Source organism: Microtus ochrogaster, chromosome 24, assembly GCF_000317375.1.
Source record: "Microtus ochrogaster isolate Prairie Vole_2 chromosome 24, MicOch1.0, whole genome shotgun sequence".
NCBI lineage: Eukaryota > Metazoa > Chordata > Mammalia > Rodentia > Cricetidae > Microtus > Microtus ochrogaster.
In genome coordinates, this window is record NC_022024.1 from 10,058,205 (window position 1) to 10,074,756 (window position 16,552).

The 16,552-nt window shown below is 44.9% G+C and overlaps 1 protein-coding gene across 1 annotated transcript in view; it reads left to right on the top strand.

Moving 5' to 3' along the window:
• The window catches only part of Myrfl (myelin regulatory factor like), a 108,798-nt gene that overhangs the window by 80,087 nt on the left and 12,159 nt on the right, over nucleotides 1-16,552 (top strand). The window contains exons 14-19 of the mRNA XM_005358035.3: nucleotides 2,400-2,566; nucleotides 3,210-3,273; nucleotides 7,454-7,539; nucleotides 9,963-10,037; nucleotides 10,310-10,362; nucleotides 10,456-10,638. Of these exons, the coding sequence (XP_005358092.2) occupies nucleotides 2,400-2,566; nucleotides 3,210-3,273; nucleotides 7,454-7,539; nucleotides 9,963-10,037; nucleotides 10,310-10,362; nucleotides 10,456-10,638 (628 nt within the window). The remainder of the gene's footprint in view (nucleotides 1-2,399; nucleotides 2,567-3,209; nucleotides 3,274-7,453; nucleotides 7,540-9,962; nucleotides 10,038-10,309; nucleotides 10,363-10,455; nucleotides 10,639-16,552) is intronic.

The following is a 16,552-nucleotide window of genomic DNA, read 5'->3' on the forward strand; positions in this document are numbered from 1 at the left end:
TCATTGTCGCTCTGTTGTCTTCCCTATCCTACCCCCTGGGACCATCCTTTCTCCCAGCTTCATGACCTCTTTCTAGTCTCTCGGACCTTACCCATCTACTCTCCTACCTGATATATGTATTCAACAATTAGAGGATTGATTTTTACCTGTGAATGAGAACATAAAGTAGAAGACCCACATTATCCTAAAGGCAAGTTTGCATATATGTGACATATGTAATATATTATGTAGGACATAGATATGAAGGTTTATTCTGAAACCCTGGTTTTATCTGTTTTACGTACCTTGCTTCTTCTTTCCTGTTGCGTATAAAATTTTTAAATTACAATTTTTGACTTTTCGATAAGAGAAAATGGGCATATTTTGTATTTCTTCTGCATTCGTAGAGAAAACGGATCGTCCGTGTACTCTGTCCTGCATTTTTGATTCAAACATTGTCATAATCTCATCATCAAGCCTCCGACTGATGGGTATTTGAGTTGATGTCAGTCTCTTTTCTCCCTCCATCTTGCATTTTTCCAGTCAGTCTAGGGAACAGATTTCTAGAAACAGGCATTACCAGCTCAAAAAACAACTACAGATGCACATTTGCTGGGCTTGTACTGTCTTCTGCTCCATTGCCTGTTTCATCACTAGGTGTTTTAGGCAGGTTTTTAAAGGTTTATCTGAAAAGATTTTAGAACACACACACACACACACACACACACACACACACACACACACACCCTTACAATAAGCATAGGCCTCAGAGATGAAGCTATTGGTCCTTAGCATCCCAAAGCTTTCCCAACCTGGTAACTTGGCACCTCTCAATTTGCCTGCTGCCATTTGTGATTTAACGAAGAATCGGCACAAGGCTCACCCACCGCAGACTCTCTATTTAAATAGTGAAACAGCACGTGGCACCCAACTGGACAAACGGCCAAGTGACAAGGTCAGGGGGCTTCATAGACCTCCTTGGATGGCTGGAATTTAATAAGATCATTCAGTGTTTCTCAAGACAAACATGTCTTGAAAATTGCACAAACTGACTGGGCAGTGGTGGCACATGCCTTCAATCCCAGCACTCACAGAGGCAGAGATAGGCAGATCTTTGTGAGTGAGTTCAAGGCCAGCCTGGTCTACAGAGTGAGTTCCAGGACAGCCAGGACTATTCCACAGAGAAACCCTGTCTCGAAAAACCAAAGAAAGACAATTGCACAAACTGTACCTCAACTCTGGAATGTTCAACTTTGATCCCCCACTGTATTAGCATATATCCGGTGTCCCTACCGTATTGGCCTGTATTCGCTCTTCAAAATAACAGGTTTAATTAATTCATTTCCAGGCCTACATGCTCTATACCATACTTTAGTTCCTTTTCCAATGATTGGCTTTCAGGGTTATAACCCCAAACACAGCACTCCAAATTTGACCTCCCAACCATGACCTTGAGTCATTGACCTTGGCACTCTTCCCTGTACCACACACCGGTGCTTTTTATTACGACAAACTAGACACGTGTGTTCACAGTAGAACATAATAGATCCCGAGGGTTGGGGAGGGACTGACCTGGGCATCCTGGCTTTGGCAAGTTCTGTCATCTTTCTTTTTCCTTTCAGATGTTTTAGTGACTTTCACTGAACGAAAGGAATTAACTGTATTTTTAAAATTCTGTTTGAAAGTCAGATTAAAATTTGAATGAAAAGTCACTCAGGAGTAGAAATTTCATCTCCAGAGTTATCTCATTTAAAAACAACTCTAAAGAGCTCCTTACATTTTACCTGGTGGCAGAGCTCTGGGAGAAGTCCAGGCCTTTAGAGTGATGTTGTCTTTGTTCTATTTTTAAATTCTCTTTGGAGACAAGGTCTCTATATGTATCTGAGGCTGGCCTGGAACTCCCTCTACAGCTCGGACTAGCTGAAACTCATGATCCTCCTGCCTCAGCCTCTGGATGCTGGAATTACAGATGTGTGTGAGTCCATGCTCCCACACCTGGCTAAGCCTCCGTCGTCAGCTGAACATCTTGGTGCACATTTTACCAGGGACAGCTGGAGTCACTTTGTAAGAAGGTTCAGCCCTTGGAAGCCTGTTCTAGCTTTCTTTTTTATGGGTTTTACACATAGCACAGTGGTCATAGACAATGTCTTTGGACTTCAAGCCTGCCTGTCCTTCAGTTCCATTTCATCTCTTGGGTTGCAAGGACATATTTTCGTCTTATTGCAAATTGATCAGAAGCAGTGTTACATCACAGCTGGCAGTCTAGCGAGCCTGTTCCGAGGTTTGGGCCACTTCAGGTTTGTCCTGACCTAACTTGAAGTTATATATATAAAACCATTTCTAGTGGCGTCTTCTGTCTGTGGGTTGTGTGTGGACAGTTTCCCACTGACCTCAAACTCTTGCCTTGTGTTCCTTTCCAGGACCAGATCTTCATGGAGAACGTCGGGGCCGTAAAGCAGCTCTGCAAACTGACCTACAATCTGGAAGAAAGAATAGAAGAGTTGGAAATCTGGAACAAGAAACTGGCCAGGCTAAAGCGCCTCAGTAGCAGCTGGAAGTCCTCTGTCAGCGAAGCCAGTTCAGTCAGGTACGTTCAGCTTCTCCACAGAACTCTGGGGAAGGAAGAGTGGGCTTCTCCCGTGGGAGACCACTCTGCCAGGCACAGTTTCTGGCGCTGAGGTTCTTAGTCCTCCCTTAGCCGAGGTCAGTATTTGCACTTACTTCCTGATAATTCTGTCACTCCTCTTCCTGTGGGTGCTCTTCGAATGAAGCGAAAGAAGCGTGAAGCATCTGTTTGAGAGCCTCAGCCATCAGAGGAAGTGCTAAATATTAGCAGAAGGACATTTTCCCCTTTAGGGAGAAGAGCTGGTCATTTCTAAATTTAGAAAAAAATCATGTTTGATCCCCAGGGGGCTAGTTTTTTATTGTTTGTTTTTTCCTTACTTTAAAGGAATTAAATGCTCATTTCTTGGTTTCTAGTTCTTTTTTTAAAAAAAGAGAGAGAAAAAATAGTGTTAATGCATTCATTAACGTTTACTAATGGTTCCCCTTCCCCCCACAAAAGAACTCCAATTGCTTTGACTTTTCCTTTTTCAAATTATCACTGTATTACAAAAGAGAAGTCCTCCCTGCTGTGTTAGTGAAAGCCTAGGCCTTTGTCATAAACCTCCTAGAGAGGCATTTGAATAGTAATCAATTTTCTCTTTCTCTCTCTCTCTTTCTTTTTAAAGCAAATTTAGCAGAGCTGTTAGTACGTCTTCACCAAGAAGGGCCATTTCCAAAAAGCCCAACAAGGTAAATAGAGTGAAATTTAAAATGAACAGAGATGGTATTTTCTACACAAACTAAAGCCTTAGCTGAGCCTCCTGGTGTAAATCTGTCTCCCAGCAACTTGTGGGGCGGAGTGGGGGTTGGGATGGGAAGCTGAGGCAGGAGGATGGAAAGTGAAAGCCTGCATTTATAGCTTGGGGTATAAAATGAGTTCAAGGCTAGCCTGGGCAACTTTGTAAGAACTTGTGAGTGTACTTCACTTGTCTTGCACAGGGGTGGCTCTGTTTTTAGTCCACAGTAACACACACACACACACACACACGCACGCACGCACGCACGCACGCACACACTCTACATTTTAGAGAAATTGATCAGCCAGCCTGTCTGCTTTCCTAGTCTGTATCCTTCCACAGGTGTTAATGACTTGTATCTTTTTTTTTAACAACAAAAGCCAAGGACTCCAGAACAAGGACTAGACCACTTCAGAAACAACCTACCAGATATTTACATGAACCCCATCTAGTGAACCCCAACAGCCTTCACCTGAAACATCAACTTCACATAAACTTCTTTGTACTTATGCATGTATATACTTATGTATACACACACATGTATGTATGGATTGCTGTGAGTCACTCTTCCTGGAGTGACATGAACAAGCTCCCTTCAGACAAGAAACCAACGACAGACAATAGCACGGATACCACAAAAGTCCAGCCTGCTGAACCATGAGTTTTATTGGGGCTACTTTCAGGGCTAGGGGTGAAAAGTTACTCAGAGGGGGAGAAGTGGCTCAAAGACAGCTGCATCACCACAGGTCACCCCAGCGTGGGTGACAGCTCACAGAGCCGGGAGCCTGGGGCACACTGCACAACTTGCTGGCGGCTCAGCAGGTGGAGAGTGTCCTTTCCTGGAGGCTCTGTTGTGCTGAGTCTTTTCTAGGCAGCTCAGGGTTTTTTTTCATCTATGTGGTCTCACTGGTCTCTGATTCTTCCTGGGGGGGGGGGGCTAGGCTTATCTGAGCACTTTTGTTTGCTTGTTTGGTTTTATTTATTTATTTTGAATTAAACTTTTTTATTTATTTTACAACCTGACCACAGTTTCCCCTGTTTTATTCTTCCTTCTTCTTCCTCTTTTTTTTTTTTTTTTTTCATCTTGTCTAAGGGTGTCTCTCAACAGCCTTTGTGGCTTGTCTGCTCTCGGGGAGGGAGGGCTCTAATAAATCTGGTTAGTTTGGAGAACTTCCCGGAGATATTTTGTGTTGTTGGTTTTCTGTCTTAAGGAACTTTCTCTGCAAGATAAAATGTTTCACTTGCAGAGGAAAAATGCTACATCACACACACGCACACACACAAACACGCATGCATGGATACATACACATGCACACACACGCACACACACACGCACGCACACACACATGCACGCATGGATACATACACATGCACACACATGCACACACGCACACACACACGCACATACACACACGCATGCATGGATACATACACATGCACACACATGGACACACACACATTCGCACACATGCACATACATGTGTGTTCCTTGATAAGCCCCAGGGACTCTTTGCATAACACCTAAGTTGCATGTTTTCTCATTTTTTTACATACATAGCACAGTTTTTTTTTTATTTTTACATATACCCACAGATCACAAAGCCAGAAAATTTTAACTCAAATTCTGTCTTCATGACTTTTTAGCATTGTGTGTCTGATGAGGCACTTTTCTTCCAAGACTGCCTTCTTCTGTCTCCAAAATGTGGATGATGGTCAAGGCATCTTCCTTAAAGGGTCGGGGAGGGGAATCGTGAGAATGCTATTTACATTAGTGTACATAGAGCACAGAGGAGAGTGCCTGGAACACAGTCAGCGCTGGGTGCACATTCATGACTGTTAATGTTTCAAACCCATTCTCTTTGTGGTTCTCATGGTGTGTAGCAGAAACGGTCCAGGGAGCTTGACTGAGGGCCAATAATGATGCTTCCTTTTCTCACGCCTGTGCTTTCTCGGCAATGTTCTGTGTTTCCCTGAAGTTGACTTCCCTAGCCTGTTACTACCAACTCTCTAGGTGACCTTTGCCCCTAGGGCTTCCTTGGGTCACTGGGTCATTGAAATATATACGCGTGGGTAGAGAGTGGTGCTCCTGGGCTGAGTAAGGAATGTTGATGATCAAAATGCTGCCACCTGCAGGTAATGGACCTTGGGTAAGAAGCAAAGCTGGGATCACACAGCTCTCAGTGCTGGCCAAGACATACTCTGGAGGAAGTTGAGGTCACCTTCATCTAGTGCTAATGCATTCATTCCATAGGACAGCTTTTACTTTTCTCTGTTTCTCTACCTCCAATAGGTAGATAGTGCTATATACAGTGGTAGGTGAGGGGAGGACTTAACAGTTCAAGGTACAATTCTGAATAAGTGGACGAGAAGGGGAAGGGGCTGAGAGCGGCTGTATACATCTCACTCCAAATAAAACCTGCGAGAATTTGCCAGGGCATTTAGATTTTTAAAATTGTTTTTATTGAACTCTATATTTTTCTCCGTTCCTCTCCCTTCTCCCCCCCCCCTTCTACTCTCTCCTGTGATCCCCATGCTCCCGATTTACTCAGGAGATCTTGTCTTTTTCTATTTCCCTTGTAGATTAGATCCACGTATGTCTCTCTTTGTTGTCTAGGTTTTCCGGGGTGGTGAATTTTAGGCTGGTTTTTCTTTGCTTTATGTCTAAAAGCCACTTATGAGTGAGTACACATGGTATTTGTCTTTCTGGGTCAGGGTTACCACACACACTCATAGTGAGTGAGTCGTTTAGATTTTTGACAGTCTCCATAGTAATCCTTAGGTATATCCAAATTGGAGAATTGTTACATTGTTAATCGGGTCCCCTAATAACTCAGAGAAGCACTTGGGCATTTTTTTCATTTTCCTATGTTATTAGAAGGAGGGTGAGGATGAATGGCATAGAGGTTTGTGCCGGACTTGACTCTCGGTCATTTCCCAATGTGTGTGCAAAGGACCGGGGGCAAAATCAAGGAGATTTACACACACTCCAGCAGCTTGATGGGGGAAGCACTTATTCTACAAGTAATACTGTTAATGCCAATTGATTCAACTAGGTCCTTTGAACCCTTTCTCTGCACGGCAACACTCAGACATCCTCAGGACACTCCCAGAGAGAGTTAGGAGGGGTTCATACCAGTCACAGACTTGGTGACATTCAGACTTGCTTCCGGTGGCATTCATGAAAGACTCAGTACTAATAGCCCCTGGGCATCTGTGCTTGTTAAAAAGTATATGATTAAACACCCCTCTTTGCACTAAAGATCGTGTTCCTTTACGAGATAACAAGTCCAAGACACAACTAAAAGACAATTTAAAGCAATTTTTTTAGTTGTTCCTGCCCTCGTCTATCCTGCGATCAAAATCATGATTTCCCTCTGTGTTCTGAGAAGGAAGGGACCCAGCGCTCCCCGCCACCGCAGTCCTGGGATTCTCCCACGCAGACAGCATTCCCTAGTGCAGGGCAGGCAGGAACTCTTTCAGCTCTGTCTCCTGTTGCATGCTTGCAGTTCTTGCCTGTTCTCTATGTGCAGTTTTCATGGCACCGTGTGTCTGCCCTCACGCGTGTTTCGTTACCTTCCTAGAGGTGATAATTTACTGATTTTCATATCAGCTGTGGCTGTACACAGCAGCAATCAATACATATTCATGGAAAAGATGGGAGAATAAACAAAACACGGGCCCAGAGCTGTCCTTAGTCATAGGTGGGGAAATGGGACTCACACACTCACACACTCACACACACATAAAGGGTGTGCTTGATCGGATTTGCATCACAAAAGCTTTCCTATGGCTTTCCTGACATTCTTCTGTGGAGATTTATTCCTTCCTATACGGAGGAATTAGGAGACGGGTGCTGGGTTCTGATGTCCTCTAGACTACCTTCCTTCATAAAGGACAAGATAGGTATGCACAGATGTCCTACAGATGCCGGGGAAAGGCCTGCAGCAACTAGTGAAGGGAGGCCTTGGATGAGATTGTTGTGTTCAGAGAGGCAAGAACAGAGGGGGCAGATGTAAACTGAGGCAAGTGAGGAGGAGTCACCATCCTCGGGAGGCAGCAAAGACCCCCACTGATTTGGGTCTTCAGGCCTCATAGCTGCTGTTCTGATTTGTCGTTCACCGACTTTCTTACAGGTCTCCCTCACAGAGAGGAAACAGTCCTGTCCTAACTGGGTCTTCCAAACACTGGTTATAGCTCTAATTGCTGTAATGACATTTTGGTAAGAGAAACTTCACTGGGATGCTGTCAAGCTCTTTTTTTCTTTTTTCTCTCTTGCCTTTCTTTTCTCACACATGAACTGGAGACTGACCTTCTTTGCTTTGAAGACAAGGAGCTTTTTAAATCAGGTACGATCTTTGATAGCTTAAAACTGAGGGAGCCCCTTTGAAATTCGTATCTTGAAGGAAAGACAATTGGATTTATGTAAGCCAATGTGAGATGAATGATGGTTCTATTCTTTTCAACCAATCGTGATTTAGCAACAGACCATGGTGTGTGTGTGTGTGTGTGTGTGTGTGTGTGTGTGTGTGTGTGTGTGGAGTATGAGAGAGAGAAAGAGAGGGAAATTTGTTCTCTGGGCTTATAAACAGTATTTTCTTCTTCCTTCCTTCCTCCCTCCCTCCCTGCCTCCCTCCCTCCCTCCCTCCCTTCCTTCCTTCTTTTCTTTCTTTTGGATTTTTGTTTTTGTTGTTGTTGTGTTTCTGTGTTTAGCCCTGGCTGTCCTAAAACTCGTTCTGTAGACCAGGCTGACCTCAAATTTACAGAGATCCTCCTGCCTCTTCCTTCTGAGTACTGGAATTAAATGTGTGCACCACCACCCTGGTGAACAGTATTTTCTTGTTGGTAGTCTGGCATAGTAAAAGGGAGGAAGATGGTTGTTGCAGAGGGAAAGCAAGTGAAGGGTCAAAGGTGCTCCCTAGCTGCAGGACACTGGGTAGGTGGATCTCAGCCCTTCTGCCCTCAACTTTTTGCTTTTAAATTTAGATGATTGTGTGAGTGAGTGAGTGAGTGGTTTGGCTCTAGGGATTAAATCCTGAGCTTTAAGCATGCTAAACACACGCTCTCTCATTGATTATAACCTTTGTCCAGTCCAACTAATGCCCATGGTGGGAATATGCCCATGGATTTTATGTCATGACCTGAAATCCCTATCAGGAACCGTTGCATTTTTCTCCTTGTTTTCCTCAGGGCTCATCATCTGTTAGGTTCCCCAGCCAAGGGGAGGGTGAGCATCTACTTTTAGAGATATATTTTATATGCTCTAGAGATGTAACCCCAGCCATGTGAAGAGCTGCCAGGAAGTCTAGTTCTTAGTAAAGTCGCTGCATTTAGAGCCTGTTTGTGAGATCTCCTGAGCCCAGGGTTGGGAAATAGGTTCACAAATGGGAGGTCACAGTCTCCATATCTTGGTTGTGGGCTCTGTCGTACCTGAGAAGGATCAAAAACCTGGGTTTGCCTCTGAAGAGAGCATATGTCTATTTCATTACAATGCACTAGAACTTGTCCGGCTTGTGCATTGAGACAGATGTCAACCACAAATCAGAGGAAAAGATTTTAGAATGAATAGTGAGGAGACAGAGAGTGAGAGACAGAGAAAAACCCAAGGCGAGGGAAACTGGACCACAGTAAATGGTTGCCAGGGCGATCTGTCTGACACATCTTCAGACTTAGTACCACTTTTCCAGAAAGGACGGAGCCTGTTGGGCATCCACCAGCTGTCTCTAAGAACACATTTGGAATTCCTTTCTTGCGGATGGAACCCATCTGGGGCACAGCTTCTGGTTTTGAGGCTGTGAGGGTAAATCTGCCACCTTCATGGGAGAACAGAGTCCCGAGGCGTTGAGCTTGGGAAGCACGGTGTGAAGTGAGGCTGGCGAGCCAGCGGGGCTGGTGACCGTATTCTCAGCAGACATTTATGTGACTCACGAGAGAGCCTAAAATCTCCCCGCAAAGGGGAAGACACACAACGTTTAGATGGCAAAACACTGCTGGGATTTGTGTCCCAGGCCCGAGAACAGTTCAGGAAGACTTGAATTTCGATGTATGAATTGTGATAATGAGAGGGAAGGCGCGCTCTTTATTTTGGAGTCGTGTCATGTGTCTGCTGTGCTCTGTCTCCTTTCCTCCTTCTACGTAATGCGATACATTGAACTCGGAATGATGTTGGAGGTGACCAAAGGGTTTGGGGGTCCATGACTGGCCTCTGCCTCCTTTCATCTCCCAACTCAACAGCATGAATGAATACCACCAGGAGGAAGTGAGTTTTGACCTTATCTTTCCTGCAAGGGGCAGAGGGCTGCCTCCAGCTGTTGACAGGTTTCCTCTAGTGACCGCTTGCCAGGGTGACAGAGCCGGCTCTGTGGAGCGCTCCTCTGAGCCTCTGAACTACTGGGAGCCTAGGGCTCCTTTCTCTTTCCCAGGCAGAAAAACCTCACTCTGCTGGTTTCCATGGTGCTCCTGCCAGCTCCAGCTCCCTCTCTCCCCTCCTCCCATCTGTGTGGCCTGTGAGTACATCTTTGGCCAGCTGGTAGTTTGTGGGAGATATATAATGCTTTATAATATATACAAATATTAATAAATAAATTATTATATAAATATATATAATATTTTTATAACACATAATGCTTTCTCCCCCTTTAACAGTGCCTTGACAATAGTCGCCCTTTACATACTTAGCTTAAAGGATCAGGACCGGCGCTCCCCAAACCACCCTCTGAGGTAAGAATTCAGATCTTGTGTTCGGGAAGAGGACTTTAAAAAAATTATTCTTATATATGCCTATATGTATGTGGGTGCCTGAGGAGGCCAGTAGAGGGCACTGGATCCCTGGAGTTGGAGGTTCATGCTGACTGAATTCACTGACATGAGGGCTGGGACCTGAAGTCCAATCTTCTGGAAGAATAGCAAATGCTCCTACCCACCGAGCCATCGGTCCAGTCCTAAGAGGACTCTTGAAGGCCTATTTCACTAACCATTTTGTACTCTTCCAGCAATATTACAAGTTCTCCGGAGCCAGCTCTGTCATCCACAGCTTCCCCTCCAGGTACTGTCATCCTGTTCCTAACCATAAACCCAACCCATCTTCCCTCGCTGTGCCACGACTTTGTGTGACCCTCCTTCGCTCACTGTCTTGCAGCTTCTCACACAACCTTGGCAACCACGCAGACCTCCCCTCAAGTGCCTGAAATCACTTTCTGTGAGATCCTGACGTGTCAGGAAACGTACTGCTGCCCCTTGTGGGGATCAAGAATATTATTTTCAAGTTCTACACAAAGACAATTGGAGGCAGAGAGAGAAATCCATCAGAGATACTGGGCAGGTAAATGGCTTCCAGAGAGAAACAACCAGGCCTTTGAACTTGAGGTTTGCATTGCTGATATTCACCTGGTTAGTTTGTGAAGGGATCTAGGCAGGGATTCTACTCTTCTGTTATATGGAACAAAATCTATATAGCCATGAACTGGTAACCATCTGAATACTGAGCACCTTCCCCATGGAGGAAATACTGGGCTTTTGTTTGTTTGTTTTGAGACAGCATTTCTCTGTGTAACAGTCCTGGATGTCCTGAAACTCACTTTGTAGACCAGGCTGGCCTAGAACTCACAGAGGTCCTTCTGCCTCTGCCTCTCTAGTGCTGGGATTAAAGGCGTGCGCCACCACCGCCCGACTTGATTATTTGTAATGTTTGCCCGGCAGAAAAGCTTCATTTGTCTGTCACCAACAAAGACGGTGAGGTGGCCACGTCCACATGGGTTGGCTTTCTTGTTTTGGTTTATATTTTGGCTCATTTAGAACTTAAGTGGTGTAGTGTCTGGGCTTTTTGTCTACAGTAATTTGGGGAAGGAAGAAAGGAAAGAAGGAATGAGCAAATTCTGGAAACCCTAATTTAAAGGTAGCCTTTGAGTTAATGAAATCCACTAGCTTGACATCCACTTTTAGCGGCCTCCCTTTTCCTTTTATATCCGTGCACACAGCTCTTGGCTTTGTTTGTGTTTATGGTGCATTCATAAATGCATGTGGCTAGGCATAGCCCTGTGCATACGTGTGGAGGCTATCATGGTCTCATGTAGACATGTGGAGGCTATCATGGCCTTATGTGGACATGTGGAGGCTATCATGGCTCCATGTGGACAGGTGGAGGCTATCATGGCCTCATGTGGACATGTGGAGGCTATCATGGCCTCATGTGGACATGTGGAGGCTATCATGGCCCCGTGTGGATGCATGGAGGCTATCATGGCCTCATGTGGACAGGTGGAGGCTATCATGGCTCCATGTGGACATATGAAAACTATCTTGTTTTTTGATACACAGTCTCCCACTGAGCCGAGTGCTCACTGATTAGCTAGGTTGGTTTGCGGCACGTTCTGGCAGCCTGCCTTTGTCTACCTCGGCACACGCTTTTCCCCCATTCTACCCCACCCAAGTACTGAGCGTGCTTCTGCACCTGGCTTTTTACATGGGTGCTGGAGATGTGAACATGGGTCCTCATGCTTGCCCAGCAGACACTTGACCAACTGAGTTAGCTCACTAGGACCCTTCAAATGTTAAAACAGACGTTTTTAGAAACTTGGTCAAGGGCTCCAACTGAATTTATCTCTGTACGAATGAATGTATTTGTTTGTCTATTTGATTTAGTGGATTCTAGTTTCTTGTGTTAAGAAATCTCATTCTGCATACACACATTCTCAAGTGTCCAGGATAGCATTAATAATGGTCGGTAGTATCAGCAGTATGTACCAGGGTGGTTTATCTATGGGGAAGCTGCGGAAGCAGCAACTTCCAAATAATGGAGATGTCAGGTGCCAGTAAATTATTCTGACTTTATTAAATGTGGATTAAAGCAGGGCTCTGGCTCGCCATGTTCAAGACCCAGCAGGTGGCGATTCCATGTCCTAGAGTCCTCATAATAACTGTAGTCACGGCAAGAAAACAAATCACATTGTACTCTGCCTCCTAAAGCGCCCATCTCGCGATAACATGTGCCTTTTCTGCTTACGCAGTTGGCTAGAGCAGGGCATAGCAGTCACATCTGGTTCAAAACGGATGGAGGGGGTGTAAATTTATCATGGGCCTCGGCGAAGCAAAGGAGCAAAAAAACTGATTGTATGCAGCCTGACACACAGACTCTGGCCAGTGGGCAGAGCCTTCGGGTGATAACGACATCTCCTTCCCCTTTGATATTACTTTGTATCCTACCCTGGATTCATACGCTTACAAACCATGTCCCCATTTATCACGAGGCAATGAGGAGTTACCCCATATTTGACGCTGTAACAGCCGCTCACATGAATGAATCATTCACTCCACACAAGCACATCATACAGGCACTGCTAATATCCTCTTTTCTTCCCCAGTGAGGAAGCTGAGGCACAAAATGTTTCCCCCGTCTCTTAGAGACTTGTGCCTTTCCCCCCGCATAAAAACAATGTTGAATTGAATTAAGGAACAGATGTATCAATCCAGAGTGGATAGGAAGCTTCAGTCTGAAGAAAGGGGTCTGCGTCAGTCATCTTGTTCTCAATATATTGTCCTCATGTGTGTGTCTGTGTGTGCCTATTTGTGTGTCTGAGCACGGGCACGCGCATACCATAGCCTGCATGGCAGACCACAACAACCTGGAGTGTCAGTTCTTGCTTTCCGCCTTGTGGCAGGGTCTCTGGCTGGTTGCTGAGCTGGGGATTCTCTTGTCTCCAAGGTCTTCCCTGTCACTCTATGAGTGCTGAAATTACAGCCATGTGCTATTACGTCCAGCCTCATTTGGGTGCTGGGGAGTCAAATACAGCTCCCCACACTTGTCCAGCAGGTGTTTTATATCCACTGAGCCATCTCGACAGACCCCTAAATATTTTTAAATATACAAAGTTAGTATATCTGGAGAGGATGGCCCGGCAATTAGGAGTGTTACTGCTGTCAAAGAAGACCCAAATTTGATTTCCAGCACCCACATAAAGTGGCTCAAAACTGTCTGTAACTCCAGTTTCAGGGGACCCAAAGTTTTCTGGCATCTGCAGATGTATAGCCTCAGGGGTCCCAATACAAAAGAGGAGAATGTTGGATGACTATTTTTTTTGTGACCAGATGTTTCTGAGACATGAAGAATAATTAAAAATTAAGGGATAATAGCCTGGCGGTGGTGGCGCACGCCTTTAATCCCATCACTCGGGAGGCAGAGGCAGGCAGATCTCTGTGAGTTCGAAGCCAGCCTGGTCTACAAGAGCTAGTTCCAGGACAGCTACAGAGAAACTCTGTCTCGAAAATAAAAAAAAAAATTAAGGGATAAAATAAAAAAATAAATTCAAGGAATTAAAAAAACATAGGAGAACAGACACAGGAGAGCTCTCAGTGGGATGCAGAATAATATCTGGCAATTTCCTGGACCCCCGAAAGACATTTCGGAGACTCCTCCCTGAGGAGTCAGACTACAGTAAAGTAAATGAAAGACAGTCTGCATTGTTATGACATGCTGAGCTCAAGTCAATTTCTCTTTCAGGTCTAAGTTGATTGTCTAAGAATTTGTAAAACGTCTTTCAGAAAGTCATCTGCCCCTCCCCCATTCTATTTCCCTGCTCCGTAATAAAAGGTTTGAGGAAGGCAGATCAGGAAGCAGAAAGCATTTCAGAATAGTGAGTTTCTGCTCTAAGAAGCGAACTGAATGCGATGGATTAGGTTTTAACCCATGGAACCCATACAGATTTAAGTAGACAGGAGAGTTTCAATCTGAAAAGACAAAGGGCTTGTCGAGAAAACACTAGAATGCTGATTGTAACAAGTTGGTGAGCCTAAAAAAAAAAAAAAAAAAAATCAAAGCAGTGCATGTATCCTTACTCATTTTGTTTTAGATGTAAGAACTTTTAGGAGAGAGAATGGTCCCCTGTGCTAATGGTCTCGGCCATGATGGGCAAGAAGTTCATTGACCTCTTGCTACAGGTCTGTTTCAATCAAGAAAGGTAGCACAGACGCTGCGCGGAATTCAGGCTTCCGCACATTTTGTTTTGAACACGTATAACTACCCGCCTTTCACCGTGGCAGGATGGGTACCGTTTTACATCAACCGCTCTGATTTTTAATATAGTTGGCTGGGAGGTAGCACCCACCCGTTGTGAAATACACCCTTAGCTCCCTAATGAAAACCACCTGCTCTATACATTAAGCCTATAGCAAAAGTTCTGGAAGGCATTTATAGAATAAGAGCTTCCGTTTAACCCACCAGGAGTTTCTGTTTTCTAATTACCAGCTTTTCAGAGTCGAAGTGCCTTGCTTCATAGAAGTGACAAGTTAGGGGCGTTGTGTAGGGAATTGAAAAATTTGTTTATGCCTTCAAAAAAACATTTTCAGAATTTTAACCTGTAGGGTTATCTCTTCTCCACCGCCTCTAAATTTTCCACCTATGTTGTTATTGTGTGAGAGTATGTGGGTGTGTATGGCGTGTGGCTACAGACATGTGCATGCGACGGAGGGCATGTAGAGACCAGAGGTCACTTTATAGATTCAGTCTTCTCTTTTCTCCTTTTATGTGGGTTCAGGGGATAAAAGTAAGTTCAGGTCATCAGACTTTTGTGGCAAGCACCTCACCCACTGAATAAAATAGATATATTTTTAAATAAAATAAAATAGATATTTTATTTTCAATTGTGTGCGTGTGTGTGTGTGTGTGTGTGTGTGCGCACGCGCGCGAGCGCGCTCGTGCACATAAATGCAAGTGCTCATGGCAGCCAGAAGAGGGCACTGGCTCCATTGGAGCTGGAGTTAGAGGGGCTTGTGAGCCGCCTGACAAGGATGCTGTGAGCCACACTTGGATCCTCTGCCAGAGCAGTACAAGCTCACGGCTGAGTTCCAGCCTTGCTTTTTATTACTTCTTAAATACTTTAGCAGGGCATGGTATTACATACCCAGAATCCCTACAGTTAGGAAGATCAAGAATCCTAGGTTATGCTAGCCTGCCTTAGATAGAGTAAGACACACACACACACACTATATATATATATATCAATCACAAAGCAGCCAACCTTATTTATAGGGCTCTCTCTCTCTCTTCAAGAACCAATGAACACAGTTCTATGGAAGGGAAGGGAATCTGTCGTGTTATTGCCAGATCTTACAATGAGCCCCTCTCCCTTCAAGTCCACCAAGGAAGCAGAACAAAAGGTAGGAAAAACAGACAGCATTGAGAGCTCTGTTTTCTCCTTCTCTGTGGGCCTCAATTGCCTTGGAAACCCATGGCCTTCTGGGGAAGCAATCTTAAGTGAAACTTTTAGGAGAAGACAAGCACCTAAAAATTATTGTTGGAACAGCTCGAGTCTAAGCGATCTGGAAGCCTTTGGGAACGCATATGTATTTATGTACAAAAGAAAATGAATATTCAGTTTTCTAGAAATTTCTCATCTCTCACGATCCATTAATGGAATGTATCATTTCGGGCTGCATGCTCAGACCCTCACATTGCCTGTCTGCTATCCCCCCTCCCTGTCTGCTGAGAGGGGAAGAAAGGCAGACTCTTGCATCTGTTCGAGCATCCTTCACCTCCTATCCGGGGAGTTTTACCTTTGAGCAGGGGGAAGATATGTAAAGGTTAAACAACTGGCTTTTCTCTCACATTTCCTTCCTCTTTCCCTCCTACCCTCCACATATGGTCGCAGAGTACCACAGAGAGCCTGCATGGCCCCTCCATTGAGCCACAAACACAGGCATCTTCAAGGTCTCCACAGTCGTGTGAGCTGTGTGTTAGGAAGCTTTTCCACCTAGTGTAAAACGTGCAGAAGAGGAGATTTCGAGAAAGATTGCCTCTAATTATTGTGCCCAACTGCTGCCGTTTCCTGTCCTGAAACTGAACGTAGAAGCTTGAATGTCGACAGAAGTCTGAAAAACAAAAGCGAAACAAACCTCAGCGCTCTGTAGTGGTTTGAATAAGATGTTCGCCACAGTCTGGGACGTTTGTATATTTTGTCCCCAGCTAGTGGAGCTATGTGGGAAAGCTTAGGAGGCGTGGTTCTGTTGAAGGAGCCATGTCATTGGAGGTTGTCTTTGAGGGCTTACCGTCTACTATTTGAGGTCATTCTCTGCGGTGTGCCTTCAGTTTAAGAGACACACTCTGTTTGCCGTTCCAGCCGCTGTGCCTACCTGCTATCATGGTCAGCTTCTCTGGACCCATAAGTTTGAATAAACCAGCTCATTCTTCTCTGAGTTGCCCTGGTCACCATGCAGTTTTTTTTGTTTTGTTTTGTTGTTGTTTA